The following is an 18,641-nucleotide window of genomic DNA, read 5'->3' on the forward strand; positions in this document are numbered from 1 at the left end:
AAACCACTCCTTATTCTGCTCTTGCCCTTGGCCAATGCCATGAGAAGAACATGCTTGGCTACCCTGTGAGAGCATAATGAAGAGCAAAGTTGCCCCAGTCATCCCAGCCAAGGCCATCCTACATTAACCAATAGCCAACAACCCAGTGCAGATCAGCCAAGTTAAGCCTCCAGCCCAGATCAGCCCAACCCAATGTATTTATTGGCCAAATTGATTACAGTATATCATTGAGGTATATCTCTTAACCTTTAGACATTTTTAACCATCTCATGTCCTTAAATCTTCTAAATTTGCTCTTGCTTGGAAGCTATATATGTATATATTTAATTTGTAGTAGTTAAGAATAGATTCAACTGCAATAGAAAAACACACATAATAATGGCTTAAGCAAGAAAGAAGTTTATTTCTCTCTCAAGTTCAAGAAACCTATTGGGAAGCAGGACAGAGTTAGTAGGCATTTGGCACAGTTGGAGCCCAGGCTCCTTCTATATTGTTGCTCAACCCATGTATGTCTTCCATTTCCAGGTTACCTCATGGTTCAAAATGGCTTCTGGAACTCCAGCTGTTACATCTACATTCCAGCCATCAGGAAGAGAAAGGGATGAGCTCATTTCATTTAGAATGTACATATACCACCTTCATTTACATCCCATCATCGAAACGGTATAGCTTTCAATAGTAATACGGCTATGCCTAACTTCTAGGAAGGATAGGATGTATAATCTGACCCTCTCCAAAGTAACATTTGCTCAGATAAAAATCACAGTTAATTTATTAAGGAAAAGGAGGAGAGCTAGCAGTCTCTCCTACACAATATGCCATTTTATTCATAATAATAATATTTATTCAATTTGCCCTTCAACAAATAAAAGGTGGCCACAGAAGGAAATCAGACACCAAGGCTAGAAGGCAGGACACCCAAATTAGAGTCTCAATTCTATCCTGAACCATGTGGCCTTGGACAAGACTGACATCCTCTGGGCTTGTTTCAAACCATCTGAAGTTGAAACCCAATACAACTAGAGACCCCTGAGGATACTTCTGGTTGTTTCCCAATTGAGGCTTCTCATTGCCTGGGTCCCTTCCTTCTTCAGGTGTCATCTGACTTCACTTCCTCAGCACAGCCTTCCTCCCTGCACCCCTGCCTCTGACGTCGTCCCCACTCATCTCACACAGTTCCAGTCCTTGTCCATCACAGCACTTGTGACTGTGTGTGGCTAGGTATTTACTGGCAGGCTTGCTTGCTAGGTGGCTGTCACGTGACTGTGAGCTCTGTGAGTGCAGGGGTCACATCACCTGTCCGTCTCTGTACCCCCAGCAATCCCCAGTAAATACGTGCTGGCTGGATGGCTGATGGCTTAAAGTTTGGGTCTACCTACTAAATGCTTGTAGGTGCAGAACCCACCCCCAAGAATGCACGTTTTAGAAGGGAATTAAAAAAAAACAGGTGAAAAACTAAATATTAAACATGCTGTGAGTTTAGGAGAGCATCGTCTGTGGCTGGGGGAACTTCATAAGTTTTTTCCTACAGCAGCTTCTCCACTGAGACCAAAACCCTTATCCACCTGCTTCCAGAAGCTCTAGGCAGGTACCCAATGACAGGAATCTGTGGCCCAGGTGTCCTAGTCCATTTCTTAGCCTGGGCAGAATTCCTGCACCTACAGAGCCCCTAGAAACCTGTAATTTGTACATGCAAATGCAGCAACAATGAACCTTAGGTTTCCAGTCACCTTGCCCACTCAAGCATCCAAACTGCCAGTGACTGATTCCATCACACCCTCCAGGCTGAAAGGGGGCCCCTCCTGTGTGAGAGGCCTGGCTTCATCATTTTCCTAACAACCACCATTCCACTTCCGGGTCTTCAGCCCTTCAACAGGCATCATGGCATTTAAGCCTCCCAGTGACCCCGCAAGGTCCGCCAGAACTGAGAGGTAAACTGGCTTGTCCCAGCTTCAGATCCTTTGGAGAGAGGTGGGGGCTGGTCTCCAAAGCACAGGCTTATAGCCCTGCACAACCCCCACCCCAGTAGTGTCTGATGGTGATGAATACCAATCCCAGTAAAGGCCCCCGTGTCCCCCTTTGAGCCCCCTCCCCTCAAGAAGTCACGAGGGGCTCTCAGCAGAAGGGCGGGGGCAGAGCCAGCCAGAGAACAATGGGCCCAGGCGAGGGGGGAGTCGGTGGGGTTCCCTGGCTGCCTTGTCATCGCCATAAACCTCATTACCTCCCGGTCCCCTAGGCCGCCTCTCTCCTTACCCAAGGCATCCGCCGGCTTCGCTGCTGATTCCCACATGGCGTGAAAAGCTCTTAAACCCCCCGCTGTATTTTTAATGGGGGCAGTGACTAATTTAGCCCTACGCCACCAACCGTCAAATCAAATCTTCTGTTGGTACTTACTGAGGACTCACCTGGGCTCCATGGGGTTCAGGATAAATCTGGAGCTGGAGAGGGCCCAGAGACGGTGATCTGGCAAACCCTGGGACATGCTGGTCCTGCCCACAGCCTTTGGTGCTGTCTCCAAGGCAGGCCCGGCTGTGGATGCAGGGCAGACTGTGGCTGGCCACACTTTGGGGAACACCAATACCTACCCTGAGGTCTCCCCACTAAAGTGGCCAAGTCTCTAGGGTACTGAAAATTGAAGTTTGATGCCTTGGACTTCCAGGAGGCAAGAACCCCGAATTCTAGGGGCGACTGCTCCATTTTGCCCAGCACTGGCGGGAGTCTGTGTGTCCGTGCAGGTGTGATGTACATTTTGTAAAACTAAACATCCCACCCCCTTACATGGGGATGCTTTTTAAAGGGGAACTCTTACAGGTCACCAGAAGCCCCTCGATATGGGAGTCAGAAGATGCTGGGTATAATTGCTACAAATTCCACGCCCGGACTTAGTATTACATTGTAATTAGGTGCAATCTGTCTGCCTGTTTCATTTCCGCTCTGCAGAGGGTAATAACCAATTTTCTTGCCCCTTGTGAAAAGTTAACAAGGAAGGGCTTCCCCGCGCAGGTTCTGAAGCCCTGGCCTCTGATTGGCAAGTCAGCCAGGAACCAGCATGACGGAGGTGTGGGAGCCTGAGGTTGCTGGGTGGGCCCTGGGGTGCCAGCAGGGCCGGGGGAGGTGAGGAAAGCAAAGCAACCAGGGTGTAGTGTCAGGAAACACCCCTTCTTGGGGTTTGCAAGTGCGGGGGTGGGGGGGCCCTGAGATTTTGTGCTGTAGGCACCTGGCTTGCCCCACTAGAGTCCTGGCCCCGGCCACGGGTCTCAGCACTTCCACATCTCACTGATGTCTGTGATTGGGAACCTGCTGCTCCCACACGGCTCCACTCTGCAGCCCCCAGCTCCTGTCACATCCTCATGCCGTGGCCACAACTAGAATCCAAGTCCTGCCTGAAGTCCTGGGGAGGTAAGGGTTAACGGTTTGACCACCTGCATCCAGCATGTGGGAGAGCCATCCCCAGGGGGAGAAACAAGGGCCCATCATGGATAAGCCCACTTACGCCTGAGCTTCTCCCATCCACAAATGAAAAGATCAAAGTATTTCATCTTTAAGGATCCCTTCTGTTCTGACTTCTATGACCACTGCCACCTGATCCAGACTGCATGTGTCAGGTTACTATGTGTCCTTCTTCCTGAGGAAAGCTGGGTCTATTGTGCGCAGGTCCCCACAGGCACATGGGATCCCAAGGGGATTCTCGTAGGGACACACCCTATGGGTGACGACAGCCCCCCCTCCCCCCCAGAGCCCCAAGCTGGGGAGGAGAGAACCAGGCAGCAGATGCTAATCGCATGGATTCCCTTTATTGAACTGTACTAGTTACTGCAGTCAGATTAAGTCACATTTAAAAGCAGACCATCCAGTTGCACTGAAACCGATTATATTCATTACATAGTTTTAATCACTGTCCGGTGAACTGGCAAATCCAATCAAAGCATTAGTCTTTAATTAAAAAATTAAAAGGAAATATTCAGACAATAGCCAAGCAATCACATCACGATGCACAATTACCTAGAATTGCAATTAAAAAGTAGTTAACCGAAGGGGGGGGGGGGGGAGGAAAGAAAAACAAGAAAGAAAAAAAAGAAGCAAAGGAAAAAAAAATCACACTAATCCTTTTTTAAAAACTATCAATATAATACATGAAGGAACAAAGGACAATAGCCTCAAAAAGCGGGTTTCTCTAACTCTAGAAATGTAGTCTTCGGCGGAAACTCTAAAAGCACACTAGCTGTAGCAGGACAATAAAAAATACTGAGCATGGAATACTTTTAATCTCTGCCATTAATATTCATTTCCAGCTGCTTATAATAGCAGCGCCTCATGGCCAAATCATTAGAGTTTTACATCTGGGTTGCAAATGACACTTTGATTGGATGTAATGTTCAAATGGCCCTCCCCACGGCGTCTCCGGCAAGCCTTCTGCGGAGAGGCGTCCTGTCGAGCGGTCCCTCACTGTGCGTGCTGGCTCATCGTGTGGTTCTGCAAAGGCGAAGAAAGGAGACACGCATGAGGGCAGAAGAATGGAGAGCAGGCCCGTCCCCTCCCACTCAGTGCATTTACGCCGGGAGCCACAGAAAAGCGTCTCGATTATTACAAAACAAAATGCAACAAGGAAAAAGTGCTCGGGGGACACAGCTGCCAAGACGCCACGTTGCTCTGGGGCTCGGGGATGAGCTCCTGTTGCTGCCAACCTGGGCTCTCTATAAATTGTTTTTTTTAAAGACCGTTCAGGCCTTAACCACGGGGGCTGGCTATAGGGAGGGCGAGGGGACATGCCAGGAGGAGACTGGCAGGAATTAAAACCTTCCTTGCTCACCTCTCTCCGTCTCCCTTTTGCTCTGATGAGGAGGAGCACACTCTTATCTGATTGCCTGCAGGCTTTCCCCAGAACCCCCTGTCGGTCCTCCCGGGGAGCTGCTCCGAGCCTCGCGGAGGGAGACAGCAGATGTGCCGTGCGGCTCTCCGGCCAAGAAACACCCGAGTGGCACAGACGTGCTGAGGCAGTGGGCGGCAGTGGTGCCTGCGGCCGAGGACGGGTCACCCAGCGGGAGGGCGCCGGAGGAGGCAGCCTGCCAGCCAGGTCACGTGACAGCGCTGCGGCCAGAAGAGTGTGCGGTCTGCCCGGATTGCCCGAAACCGCCTGGGCGTCCAGGGTCCAGGTGGGACCCTCTGGCCAAACGCTTCCCTCTCACCATAGCCCGTGGCATTTCTTCCCTGATGCCAGACGGAGCAGGCCAGCGGCGCTGATCTGTTTTCGGAGGAGCCATTGGCCTGGGGCCGGGGGTGGCATTTGGCCTCCAAGTGTGATTTTCTTTTCAATGGTCCCTGTTCTAAATCCAGACCCATCTTATCAAAGCCTCAAGTAGTGTCCAACCTCATGCCACCTAGAGAAATTAAGCCATATCCACCAGGGGCAGAGGAGCCCCTGCTTGAGGGCAGCACTGGACCTCCAGTCATGAGGAGCAAGGTCTCAGGGGTGCCCCTGCCTCCCCAAAAGCTGGGCGCCCCAGCCCGCTCAGGGACTCCTCTGGGGCAGGGAGCCGCCGGCCTGCAGCTCTGCAGATGACCACCAGAGGTCAGACGCGGCGCTGCGTCTCTCTCCCGGGCTCCAGGTCTGAGCTGTGAGGGCCACCAGAGAATGTCGGACGCCTACAGCTTTGCCGGGGGGCCTGGAGCCACCTCCGCTCCCTGGCCCAGGGCCCCCGTGGCAGCCCCCTTCCCACAGTTGGCACTGCTGCTGCCTTGGTGGTGATGTCACCAACTCCTGCGGCAAGCTCACCGCCAGGGAGGGGCAGTGCCCTGTCCACTCGCAGCAGATGCCTGCTGATGCCCGCAGCACAGAGCGCCAACCACTGCTGTCCTCTTTCCTTGGGCTCCTGGGTACAGGCCACATGGCTGGTGCTTGGCAAGCACACGTGCTCTGTGCTGTTAGAGGTACATTTCTTTCAATCCCCACAATAGCCTTACAAGGTAGGACGTGGTTAAGATGAGGATATGAGGCTCAGAGAGGCTCAGTTACCGGTTCAAGGTCATCCAGCTAGGAATCAGGTGGGGTTGATCCAGGCAACTGGAATCCAAGAAAGCAAGGGCCTTGGGTGGGAAGGCAGGCTTCCCAGCACCCCACAACTCACAGGCATCCCAGTCCACAGATCATCCACACTCCACACCAGGCATGAGGACAGACTCTGCCAGCGAGGCCTGGCACCTCGGTGGGGGTGCCACGGACCCAGAGGCACAAGGCAGGTTGTCTGAGGCCACAGATGGGATGCGGCGGTTTCCATGGGAACGCCCACCCTCCAGCCCAGGCACCTCTCCCTGCACTTGTGCACGGACAGGCAGCCAGTCCTGCAGGGAGCCAAACCCACCCTACGGCAAAACATCCTCCTGGCTTCCAAGCCTTTGCTGATTCACTTCTCACTTCCTCTCTCTTTCCTCCCAACCAGACCATGCTTGAGGTCCTCCGGGCACCTAGTCACTTGCCATCCCTCCCTGCAGCGCCCCCAGGCCTTCCGACCCACCTCCCACACATCTATGTGCTTCCCAAGTGCAAGACTAGCCTCCTCTGCTGAACTGCATCACCTCCTCTCCTAGCCCCACAGTGCTTGGCCCAGGGCTGGGCATGCAGTGCCCAGTGGTGACATGACAAGCACAGCTGCCCAGGAACGATCGGGGGTCTCACTCTGCCACCCTGCCAACAGCCAGTCAATTAACAGTGCCACGTGGCCAGGGTACCTGGGTGTGGTCAGTCCTTTATTTGTGGGGGGGATGGGGAGGAGAGAGGGGAGGAGGGAGGTTAGGAGGATAAACATATACAGTTCTTTTTCTGTCCTCAAATTATGGTTCCTGGCACCAAGTAGACACTAAGTAAATATTTTTGAATGAATCAATGGAAGGATAAATAAACGGCTAAGTGTACGGATGTTGAAACATGGAAAGGGGAGAGGGCGCTCTGAGTGGAAGACACAGCACAACACAACACAAAGGTGTGGAGGCTGGAATAAGCCTGGCAAATGCAGGCACCAGAGGGATGATCCCAGCACAGAGGTACATGGAGGACCGGGAGGGATTTAGGCCCTGAATGTCCCTGAATGTAGACTCTGTTCCATAAGCAACAGAAAACCAGACATGATATTTGATCTCTACAAAATCCTCAAGGACCACCCACCACTACCATGGGGGAAAGGGGGGTGTCCAGGGATCTCTGGATAATGAAACAGCCTCTTGTCAGGAGGCAAGCATGGGGCCAAGAACAGGGCCAGTATAACACACATGGTCCACACTGGCTCATCCACAGGCTGCTGGCACAGAAATCCAGGAGGCAGGAGCCTATGCTTAGGACCACTGGTCAGGAAAATAAGAGAATAAATGCAACCTGTCAGACGAAAACCACAGTGGGCGTTTTCTCTTAAGGAGCAGTAGCAGGCAGTTCTTGAGTGAGACTCAAGAAAGAACTTCCTCAGAGAGAGTTCTGAGACCGAAGGGTAAAACTTCCTTCCTTAAAGTTCTACAAGAACAAAAGCCCAGGATGTCATAGCAGATGGAAATGTCGAAACTTGATGCCCCAAGGGGACTGGGCACCAGAATTCATGAGGCACTGCGTTATTAAGTACCTGCTGGATACTCTGCTCTGGGTCAGGCACAGAGCAGGGTAGGGGAAAACTCCAGCTGGGCCCACCCCTCTCAAGGGGCTTGCTGGGGGTTGGGGATGCTCAAGAACACAGACACCCAAACGTTTGTGCGGGATGAATGGTGCAGATGGTGGCTCAGCGAGGGAGAACAGTCCATGCCACCCAACAAGGGTGTGTGTGCTGGGGGGTGCTGAGGAGGCCAGGTGTTTGGCTGGGGAGGGCATGGGCTCCTCCACAGCCTGAGGGCACAGTCTCTGGAAGGGCAGAGGGGGTGGCGGGGACCCGTCACCAGGACTCACCAATCACCCAACACACCTGTGCGCTGAGCGGCTCCTGGCAGAGCCACGGCCGATCGGCACAGGTGAATACCTAAAAGCCTCGGCTCCTTCCCCGAGGCTAGCTGCTGTGGTTCGAGGGGCGGGGGCTTCATCAAGCCGTCTTAAAGAGCCCCTTCCACCCGGCATGGCTCTCACAAGGGCATTTGGCTTAATGTCTATTTCTCTATTTATGCCTGTGCTATATTTAGCCCCTTCAGAGAAGGAAGAAAATCGTTTTTTAAAGATACTACCAACCCTGCAGATAAACACTTCCCAGCACCATAAAGGCCGGGGGTGGGGTGGGGGTGGGAGCCAGGAAGGACTGGAAGGCACCCAGAGGGGAGGCCTGGCATCCACAAGGGCCTTTCTGCCTGCCAGGGAGACGCAGGTGTGGGCCGAGAAGCAGGTGAAAAAAATAAAATGGGGGTGGGGGGAAGGGAGGGAGGGGATAGGGGCACTGGTTTGCAGCTGAGATGCATTCACTCTGCAGAGTGCACACGGCTCTCAAGGAGAGAGGTTTCTGCTAGGACCTGTTTTGGGTGCCTATGCCTGGCGCACTGGGTCACCTGCCCCGGGCACATAAGTTCCTGATGGGTGAGGGTGTGGCAGGCCGGTGGGTGCTATAGGTGTCGTGTCTGGGGTCCTGCTGAGACCTCTATCTGCGCAAGTTGTCAACAGAGCGCTTGGGGCCAAGGAACCTTTTGTTACACCCTTGCCTTCATTTGTATGGCCATTCATTCATTCATTCAAGCCTTCATTGAATCTGCCGGGTGATAGTCACCTTGCTTGTTGCTGGGATTCAGCAGCCAAATGATCCCAACCTAGAGCCCAAGCCAGGGTGTGTGCTGAGCACAGAGGAGAGTGCTAGGAGCACAGAGCCTGTTGCTGGACCTTCCTCCCTAAAGCACTGACACACACCTAAGTGGTCCAGTCAGAGGTTCTGTCATGGGCCCCTTCTGGTCTCCCCAAAACCAGGAGGCATCCCTGGCCCAACACACACTGTGCACCTCAACAATCATACACACACATGGACACAGTGTGCCCCTCCCTAATCTGCAACAGGGGTTCCTTCTCAAGGTCTTAGCTCTGCTTTCTGTCCCTTTCTCTGGGACCCTTATTGGTCTCCTTATGGCACCCACCCACAACAGTGTCAAGTGGGGGAGACCAGAGGCACTGGCTACCTGCTGGCCTGGATAGTAGTGTCTGTGAAGTAACAAGGGACTTCTCCGCACACCCCAAGATGCACAGGCACAGGCTGGAGAGGAGTTCTCTGCACTGCATGTCCCTCTTGGACTGCGTTATTAGCTGCAATTCCTGTGCTCCAGCTACTTTGAGGACAAAACCTAAAGTCCTAGCACCTCACCTGGCCCTTAGCAAGTGCCCTGTTCTCAGTCACCACTGCCCGGGGGATCGCAAGTAGCCTTAGTGGGCTGAGACAGGCTGAGTCCTGGGTTTGAATTCTGACTCTGCCACTTGATAGCCATGTGGCCTTGAGCAAGGTCCTTGACCTCTGGACTAGGGGGAGGGGCAGTAATAACAGAACCCTCTTCCCAAGCGGCCCTGAGGACTCCGGAAATTAACGTGCACGCACGCACAGCTCCCAGGCTTGGCCAAGAGAAAGTGCTCCATAAATGGTGTTCAGGAGAGTCTTCCTGAGCAGACAAGGATCTCTGTGAGAGAAGGGCTGTTTGTTCCCTCCTTGGATCCTTGGACCCCCTTGGCACCAAGGGGTTCAGGGCTTGCAGTGTGGGCCACACGGAGTTTGATGATCCGAACAACTATGCCTCTCCCAGCTCCTCCTCCAAGGGCTGGCAGGATCTGAGGAGTGCTCCAGAGATGTCAGAGTGTTGGAGGCTCCTGTCTCTGGAGCAGCAGAAGGAGCAGCAGAAGTCTGCTAAAAGTACTGTCTCCTCCCCATAACCCCCTGGGTATAGCCTCAGTCCCACAATTCACTGCTCTCCCTCCCGCCCCCCCTCCCCCTGGGGGCAGAGTGAGGTATCTGGTGAGGAGGGGAGGCTCAGGGAGACTCTGTGGGGGAGAGAGGTATGCACTCATCCACTCATTCAGCCACTCATTTACTCATTTCTTCCACAGCTGTTCACGGACTCCCTGTGTGTCAGACCCCCAGCCAGGCACTGGCACACGGAGTTGAAGGCTGGGCCCTCTCTCTTGAGGAGCTCACAGTTCCGTGGGGGCGGGGGAGCCAGACTCACACACCCTCACTCTTAAGGGCCACCAGAGAAGGACTGGTCCCAGGGCTTTGGCCCTCACATCCCTGTGGCAAATTAAGGGTGCAGGAACACTTGTCCCCCTAACACCTAGAACGTCTCACCTGCCCTCACCTGCAGAACCCACCTGGCTTCACCTTGACCCCACATCACCTCTCTCTGGCTCTAGGTTGGGAAAGAGGCTGTGGTGGATGGCCTTTCTCCCCACTGCCCACCGCTAGGCTACTCCCTGGCAGGCTGCAGCCACGGTGGCTCTCACAGGCCTGGTCCAAAAATCTGCCTTAACCATGGGAAGATATTCCCTCTGCTTCCAGGGGAAAAGGTAGACACTTCAGGTTAACATTGAAGCCATGTTTCAGCTAAGTGAGATTCTGATGTTTGTTCATTGAACAAACATGGAGCCTGGCCCTGTGCAGTGCAGTAGGCATAAGACAGAGAGAGAATAAGGTACATCTTGGCCATTTACAAGCTCACGGCCAAAGGAGGGGACGAGATTTTGCAAAAAGGGACTAGGGAAAGAGGACTTCTGAGAGGCAGGTGCTTAAGGAAGAAGCCAGCCTTCCAGCTGCCCATTTGAGGATGGCCTGGTTAGGGTTTGCACTGTGTGTGTGTGTACGTGTGTGGGTGCATGAGCGCAGTTTTCCAAGGAGAATGATCCCCCCGGAGAATGGTACAGAGGTGCCAATAAAACTGCTAATGGTCACAGCTAACATTTATCATGTGCTCACTGTGTGCCAGGCACTATTCTCAACCCTTGATTATACTAACCCATTTAAACCTCACAACCCTGGGAGTTAAATATGATTGTTATCCCTATTTTACAGATGAGAAAACTGAGGCACGAACACAGAGAGCATGGAGGTCCTGCAGCTGGTGACAGCCGAGCCCGATCCGCACCCATGCAGTCTGTGTGCAGAGCACACTCTTACCCACGGCGCCGTTCTGCTTGTGAAATGTGGAAAGCACAGCATATGCTGAGGGAACAATGAATAATTCAGCTTGGCAGAAGCACAGGGTATGTGCCACGGAGACAAGCCTGGAAAGGAAGGTGGGGGCCTTATTGATGAGGCTCCGTGATGCGAGACGAGGCAGTTCGCCCTTAAATCTGGGCCATGGGGAGCCATCGAAGGTATTTGAGCTGTGGAGTTACATGAAAGGGACGGAACAGGGAAAAGCTCATACCTCCAGCCAAAAAGGGGTACCAGCAGGGCCTTCATGCCCCCCACCTCCCTCTGCTCCCTTCCTGGGTTCCGCCTCCTCCCTACCCCCAACACTCAAGTTATACTTCTCCCTTTGGTGAGGGTACAGACACAGACAGCCCTGCTTCCCTCTCTGCTGTGTATCACCTGGGCAGCCCCTCTCTGCTAGTGAGCACTTATTTTTAGAAGCGTTTGACAATCGTCCAAAGGTCTAAGACGAACAGATGGCCTGTCTTAAAGGCTCGTATGTTCGCTAGTTTGCACTTCTGACAAACGGTAAGCGCACTCGAGAGCACGCCATAAACAGCACTGAATGAATACTCAGAACACAATTTAGCTAATGCACGTCATTAAAATTAGGAGTGAGTGATGGCCAAGGTTCCCTCTAAATGCCTGCCCGGTGATGCAGCCGCTTCCCCGGGGGGCCCAGGCTGTGACGTGCATGCACCCCGCGTCCCCCCTGTGGCCCCCACCCAGCGAGCCACCATTTACACAGACAGCAGATCAAGGTTTGCCGTATGAAGTGATACCCCTCCTTGGCATCAGGGTCCGGGGTGAGGCTAGGGACCCACTGGCCTGGGACAAAGCCCTGGAACATCCTCTGAGGCAAAAGCAAGCCCCCCCCTCCACCGCCCCGCCCCATGCTCGGGGATGTGTGCAAGGCTTTCCCAGTCCCGTCTCCCAGACAGCGAGACAGGCTGTCGTCTGCCACTCTAGAGCAGCAGGAAGTGAGCGTCGCACCCGCTTAGCCGGGGAAGTCTGTCTCTCGGGTGAGAGCCTCAATCCATCCGGAACTCCTGGCCTGCAGGGAGATTCCAGCTTCCAGGGAGCAGCACGGTTGGCTTTGGCAGGGGGATTTACCACTTTCTTTCAGAGCCAAGAACAGGAGCAGATTCAAGGCCCTAAATGTCACCTGAAAGCTTTTGTTGGAGGTGTGACCGTTGGGTTTCCCGAGCCCAGGCGGGGAGGCAAGGGGCCCTCTCTAATGCCCCTCTCGCCAGTGCCCTGCAGCACCCAGAACACAAAAGAGCCCAGAGGGTGGCCTGGCCAACCGCCGGTTCCATGAGGTGGGAAAACATCTTTCTTTGAGTGAAAATGGAGAGAAAAGATTGTTGTAGGGGGAAAAAAAAAAAAGCCCAACGAACTCCCAAAGGGGCAGGTTCTGTACTGCTGTGCTTTGGAAATAAAACCCACCAGAGAATAGATTATAAGGAGGGAAACTGCAGCCTTCTATTAGAAGTCTGGGCCGTAAACAGGCTCCCATTTGGAGGTACCCAACAAAACAGGGAAACTAATAATACCCGTCTGGAGGGACAGTAGAGTCAGGGGAAGCACACTTCAGAATGCAGTGCTTTCTGCGTGTAGGGTGTCACAGGCCAGCAACCAGGTGACTTCAGGTAGTGGCTGCATGAAAGGCAGCGGGAGTTCTGTGGTTGGCTGCTTAGAGATTTGCCCCACCTTAGCAACAGAGGTCACCCTGACCCCGAGTCCTGCAATAATTGGGCTGAGGCCAATGTTGCTATTTCTCCAAAGGGAGGAGGGGTCCCCCATGGTTGGGCCCCTTTGGGTTAGGGTTCCCAGCAGACTCGGACTAAAGAGTGAGAATCAAGGGTTCTGGCAGTGGTGCACCAAGTGACCATAAATCCATCTATGGACCTTGGCTCCCTCCTGGTGAGGACAGTGAACTGGCCGGTGTCACCTGCAAGTCCATTCCAACGGCATCAGTCAAGAACCTGCTTGGAACCAGGCCCCTGGGCTATAGGTCATCTCGAATAGGAATTAAAACACACCCTCAGTGGGGTGCCTGGGTGACGCAGTCGGTCAAGTGTCCGACTTCAGCCAGGTCACGATCTCGCGGTCCAGGAGTTCGAGCCCCGCGTCAGGCTCTGGGCTGATGGCTCAGAGCCTGGAGCCTATTTCCGATTCTGTGTCTCCCTCTCTCTCTGCCCCTCCCCCATTCATGCTCTGTCTCTCTCTGTCCCAAAAATAAATAAACGTTGAAAAAAAAATTAAAAAAAAAAAAACACACCCTCAGGGGCGCCTGGGTGGCTCAGTCAGTTAAGTGTCTGACTCTTGATCTCGGCTCAGGTCATGATCTCACGGTCCGAGAGACGGAGCCCTGCATCAGTCTGTGCTGACAGCATGGAGCCTGTTTGCGATTCTCTCTCTCCCCCTCTCTCTGCCCCTTCCCTACTCGTGCTCTCAAAATAAAAAAATAAAAAATAAATAAAACATGCCCTCAAAGAGCCTGAGTCTTTGAGACTCAAAGAACCAGACCCCTAAAAGATAGGATTGCAGCCTGATGGACTCAGGGCAGGGCAGGGCAGGAATCCAAGCACGCACCTCAGAGCCTGGGGAGAGATCAACAAGACCCCCTGAAACTCCGGTAGAATGGCACTGGGTGGATAGGTTCCCAAGGCCAGAGAGGGGTTTTTCTCCCCACCTCAAGGTGCATCTGTGGTTCAAAGAGCACACACAGAATACTTTGGGGAGACTGAGGCCTCCTATCAGTGTGGGCACCAAACTCACAGTAAATGTAGATGTACTGGAAAAGAACAGCTGAGATCCAGTAGACCCACTGTGGTGAGCAGGGCTCCTCTGACTGGGAGCAGCAGGGCCTGGACAGGGGCCTCCAGCTCCGGGACCCAGTGCTGTTGAGTTCACCCTGCAAGAGAGTGCAGCCCAGGCCAAGTGCGAGGCAGTCAGGTGTGGTGGGGACTGTGTCATCCCAAGAACCCAAGCCTTGTTGGAAAGGGGTAGTCCTCCTCAGATCCAGGCTAGTTTTTTTTTTTTTTAAAGAGTATTTATTTATTTTGAGAGACAGAGAGAGCACGAGTGAGGGAGGGGCAGAGAGAGGGGGAGAGAGAGAATCCCAAGCAGGCTCCAAGCTGTCAGCGCAGAGCCTGATGTGAGGCTCGAACTCACAAGCTGTGAGATCGTGACCTGAGCGGAAACCAAGAGTTGGATGCTTAACCTACTGGGCAACCCAGGCGCCCTCAACCTAGTTTTATAATGAAAACTGAAACGTACATTTAAAAAATATATATATAATGTCTCGATGTTTAAAGCACCATGCAGGCCAATCAAACAATGTTTGACAGAGCCACACAGGAGCTCCAAAATGGCCATCTCAGACAGAAGGGCCAGCGAGCCCTCCCTCAACCACTTGGAGAGGCCAGACCACGTGTGTCCTATCCATCCTCTGAAGGGTCTAGATAATCATCCCTTCGTACCTTCTTTCTCCCAAAGAACTTAGGAACCCTCCCACCCATCACCCACTGACTGTGTCTCAGGCATTGTGGGGTGGCTGCACCTCGGGGTGCTTGTGAATGCAACATGGTACACAGAGCTCCTCCTACTTCCCACACCCACCTCCAAACACAGACACACACACACACGCACTTCACAGAACCCCCGGTCACACTCACGCACACTCATGCTCACTCACAGATACCCCACAATCCCATGCACACATATACACACACACTCATGGATAACTCCCAGTTACATACGCACACTCATAGCTATCCCATGTGCACGCTCGCAGATCCCCCACAATGACTTGTACACACATATACATGCGCTCATGGAAAATTCACAATTACACACACACACATCCATGAATATCCCATGTACAGACTCACTCATGGATGCCCCATAGTCACATGCACACGCACATATACACACTCACGGATACCCTACAATTGCACACACATACACAGAGTCACATATATTCTATATGCATGCATATACGCACACATGCACATACACTCACAGATATCCCACAATCCTTAGCACACACATGTACATACACACTCATAGGCACACACACACACACATAGACATTACACTGACAACGTGCCACAGAGTGATTGAGGGGTTGTCACATTTGGCATTTCGTCTCCCCTCAGTGTGCAACTAACCTGTCCACACTCACACCACCACTAGGACCCTCTGGAAGCCCCCATCTGCCGATGACCCAGGTTCCCTCCAGGGCTCCCTCTTCCTGGCAATGGAAGCTGAGAAAATAAAGTGCCCATGAGAGGCGCAGCCTGCATTCTGTCCTCAAGGGGCAGGGATCGGCAAACTCTCTGATTAATCTCCCAGCGGGTTCCAAACACACCTAGAAATCCAGCCCCCTGGACACTGTCCTGACAGGCCTGCCAGGGCTCCCCAGACCTCCTTTCAGCTCCCCAAATGGGCCAGGCGCTTTCTCAGCCTTTTGTGGCTATTCCCGCCGCCCAGCCTGCTCCCCCAGTTTCTCAGGCCCCTTCTCATCCTATCTGAGTCCCCTCAGAAAGGCCTTCCCGCCCACTCAACGAGGGGCCGCCCATCCGGCGCAACGATGCATCTGCACAGCTGTCCTTCTGGCACTTTCCTCAGGCTGCAGACCTGCCTGTCTCCCTGTCATGGCAATACCTTCACCAGGCCGAGCGCGGCAGGCAAGGCCCCATCTCTCAGTTCGCTGCCGTTCCCCCCACGTCGGCTCAGAGCCTGTACTTGCTACAAACTCGGCGAGCATTTCTGAAATGACAGCCAGCAAGCAACGGTGGCGGAGCAAAGCCTCCACTGACAGGGTCAGGGAGACAAGAGGAAGCAGAGCTGCCCTGCTCCTCCGCGTCCCTTGCCCCGCCCTGCCCAGGGCATGTTACGCTTTTTTCTTAAAAGCGGACAGATCCTTTGAAGACATTATGCTAAGTGCACCCAGGCAGTCACAGAAGCACTAATACTGTGTAATTCCACTTCTGTGAGGTTCCTGGAGTAGTCAAATCCAGAGAGACAGAAAGGAGACTGCTGGTTTCCAGGAGCTGAGGCGGGGGGGGGGGGGGGGGGGGGGGGGGAGTGTTCAGTGGGGACCGACTTTCTGCGCTGCAGAAAAGTTTCCTGGATGGTGGAGATGGTTGCACAACAAAGCAAACGGACTTAATGCCCCTGAAGTGTTCACTCTGAAATGGTTAAGATCGTAAATTGTACGTTACGTGTATTTTGCCACAATTAGAGAAAGCAACTGCTTTTACTGCTTTTACCACCTACAGGCTAGGTGGGCAGGTGGGAAGGAGCGAGGTCCCATTCCACACACACAGCCAAGGTGTCCAGAGCCGTTCCTGAGCTGTTGCCCTCGCACCTCTGGCTTGAGGGTTGGAAGCTGGAGTTTGCACAGGCTGTGGTAGTGAGACACGGCCTGTGGAGGCCTCGGCTGGATGGTGGGGCGGGGGGAGGACGGGGTGGTGAGTTGCAGCACCATCCAGGGGGCACGTCACCTGCCAAGCACTGGCTGGCACTGGACGCCAGACCTTCTCTGCCTCCGTGCTGTACGGGGCTTCCCCTGCCGTGACTGAGTCTAGGCTATTGTCAATGGCCCGGTTTCCAGGGCCAGGCCACGGAAGAACACAGGACCTCAGGGGGCTATATAAGCGGGGACTCTTTCCCCCAAGCACAAGGGGATGAGGCCTGCTGCGGAAAGGCCTCCCCAGAAATCTTGTCAAGAGGATTGGGGCTCTGACAGCTTTCAAACCTTGCTGGATGGAAATGATCATGCTCCCCTGGCTGGGGAGGTAGGAGGGTCAGCGTGAGGCACACTTACAGGCATTAAATATTTTGCCACGTTGGGAAAAAAAAAAGTAGGAGAGAATCGTTCCCTTTAATTTTTCCAAAATCTTTCCAGGCCTTTACAACTTAAATTTTTATTCATTAGAATTTGATGAGAGGGGCACCTGGGTGGCTCAGTGGGTTAACCCTCCGACTCCGGCTCAGGGCTTGAGTTCACCGTTCATGAGTTCGAGCCCAGCGTCAGGCTCTGTGCTGACAGCTCAGAGCCTGGAGCCTGCTCCAGATTCTGTGTCTCCCTCTCTCTCTCAAAAATAAATAAACGTTAAAAAAAATTTAAATTTGATGAGAAAACCCAGCTCTAGATATAGTCACATTTCACAAGCCAAAAATCAGGACAAATAGCCAATGACTGGGATGGAATACTTGAAATCCAAGCTGTCCTGGAAAATCTAGGTCACACGGTCACTAATTATACAGAACACATATGTCCAGGTCCCTAAACTAAGCCAGTGCTTGTAGGTTTTATAAATAATATTTTAAGACTTTGATCATGTCCATTTCTACTTTCCTCCAAATTTTTGCTAAATAGGAAACTTTCCTGGGTCATTGAAATTTCTAGAAAATTAACTCCTGTGGATGGAGAGCTGTTCTGGCAGATACTCTGAGAAATATGGCCTATCACCCCGCAAAATGACTTCTGGAGCCCACAGAGCCCAGCTCCCCTCACTGACAGACCCCCCAGGCTGCAGGGCCAGCAATTCTGAAAGTGGACCTAATTTGCTGTGATGAATTGTAGGCATGCCCCAGCAATCAAAACTGCAGCTGAGACCGATTATATTTAATGATTGCGATGGTTCTTGTGGAAACATGTGGGTGTATACCTTTGCCCGTTTGAAAAAGTCCAGCCTGGCACAAAGGAAAGGGCAAATGTGATCCCTGCTACCCGGAATGTCAGGGGCTGCCCACTATTCAGGAGCCGGTCCCCCTGATGGGGCTGACGAACATGGTGGCCCAGCCTGCAATACCTTGTCTGCCCTTCTTGTCTATACTCAGCTTCCAACCAAACTGTGGGCACATCATCACTGCTCACACACCTGCCCCACCATGATCAAGTAGGTCCGCATTATACTTTCGCTCCCACTACCAGGCAGAACTAACTCGCTGGTTTCCATGAGGCAAACCAAGAATCATCTGCATCCCCAATCTGTGTGTGTGTGTGTGTGTGTGTGCGCGTGTGTGTGCGTGTGCGTGTGTGTGTGTGTGTGTGTGTGTGTGTGTGTGTAAGTCCATTTGCAATTTTAGGGCAGAGGGAGAGGTGGGTAGCAGGTAAATATGGAATTCAGAGTATATCAGGAAGGTGTCATGAAAGCAGTGTAGTTCCTGGCACTTTCTTAGCACTCGATACTAATGGATGTATAGCTAGCTGGTTCGCTGGCTGGTTGGATAGATGGATGGATGGATGGATGGACGGTTAGAAGATGGATGGCTGACTGGTGGATGGATAGATGGATGGATGAATAGGTAGATGGATGGATGATTGGTTGGTTGGTTGGTTGGCTGGATGATGGATGGAAGATGGATGGATGGATGGATAGATGAGGAATGGATAGATGGATGGGTGGGTGGATTAGGAATGGATGGACAGATGGATGGATGGTGAATGGATGGACAAATGAATGTATAGATAAGTAGATGGGTGGCAGATGGATGACTAGTAGGAGAAAG

The 18,641-nt window shown here is 52.9% G+C and overlaps 1 protein-coding gene across 2 annotated transcripts in view; it reads right to left on the bottom strand.

Moving 5' to 3' along the window:
• Positions 1-3,772: 3,772 nt before the first annotated feature.
• Positions 3,773-18,641, bottom strand: part of ZNF423 (zinc finger protein 423) — a 334,391-nt gene continuing 319,522 nt past the window's right edge. For both annotated transcript variants that reach the window (XM_043599153.1, XM_043599155.1), the window contains one exon: positions 3,773-4,473. In XM_043599153.1, coding sequence (XP_043455088.1) covers positions 4,444-4,473 — 30 coding nt within the window. In that variant the 3' untranslated portion in view covers positions 3,773-4,443. The remainder of the gene's footprint in view (positions 4,474-18,641) is intronic.

The sequence above is a fragment of the Prionailurus bengalensis genome, chromosome E2 (assembly GCF_016509475.1).
Source record: "Prionailurus bengalensis isolate Pbe53 chromosome E2, Fcat_Pben_1.1_paternal_pri, whole genome shotgun sequence".
In the NCBI taxonomy this organism is placed as follows: domain Eukaryota; kingdom Metazoa; phylum Chordata; class Mammalia; order Carnivora; family Felidae; genus Prionailurus; species Prionailurus bengalensis.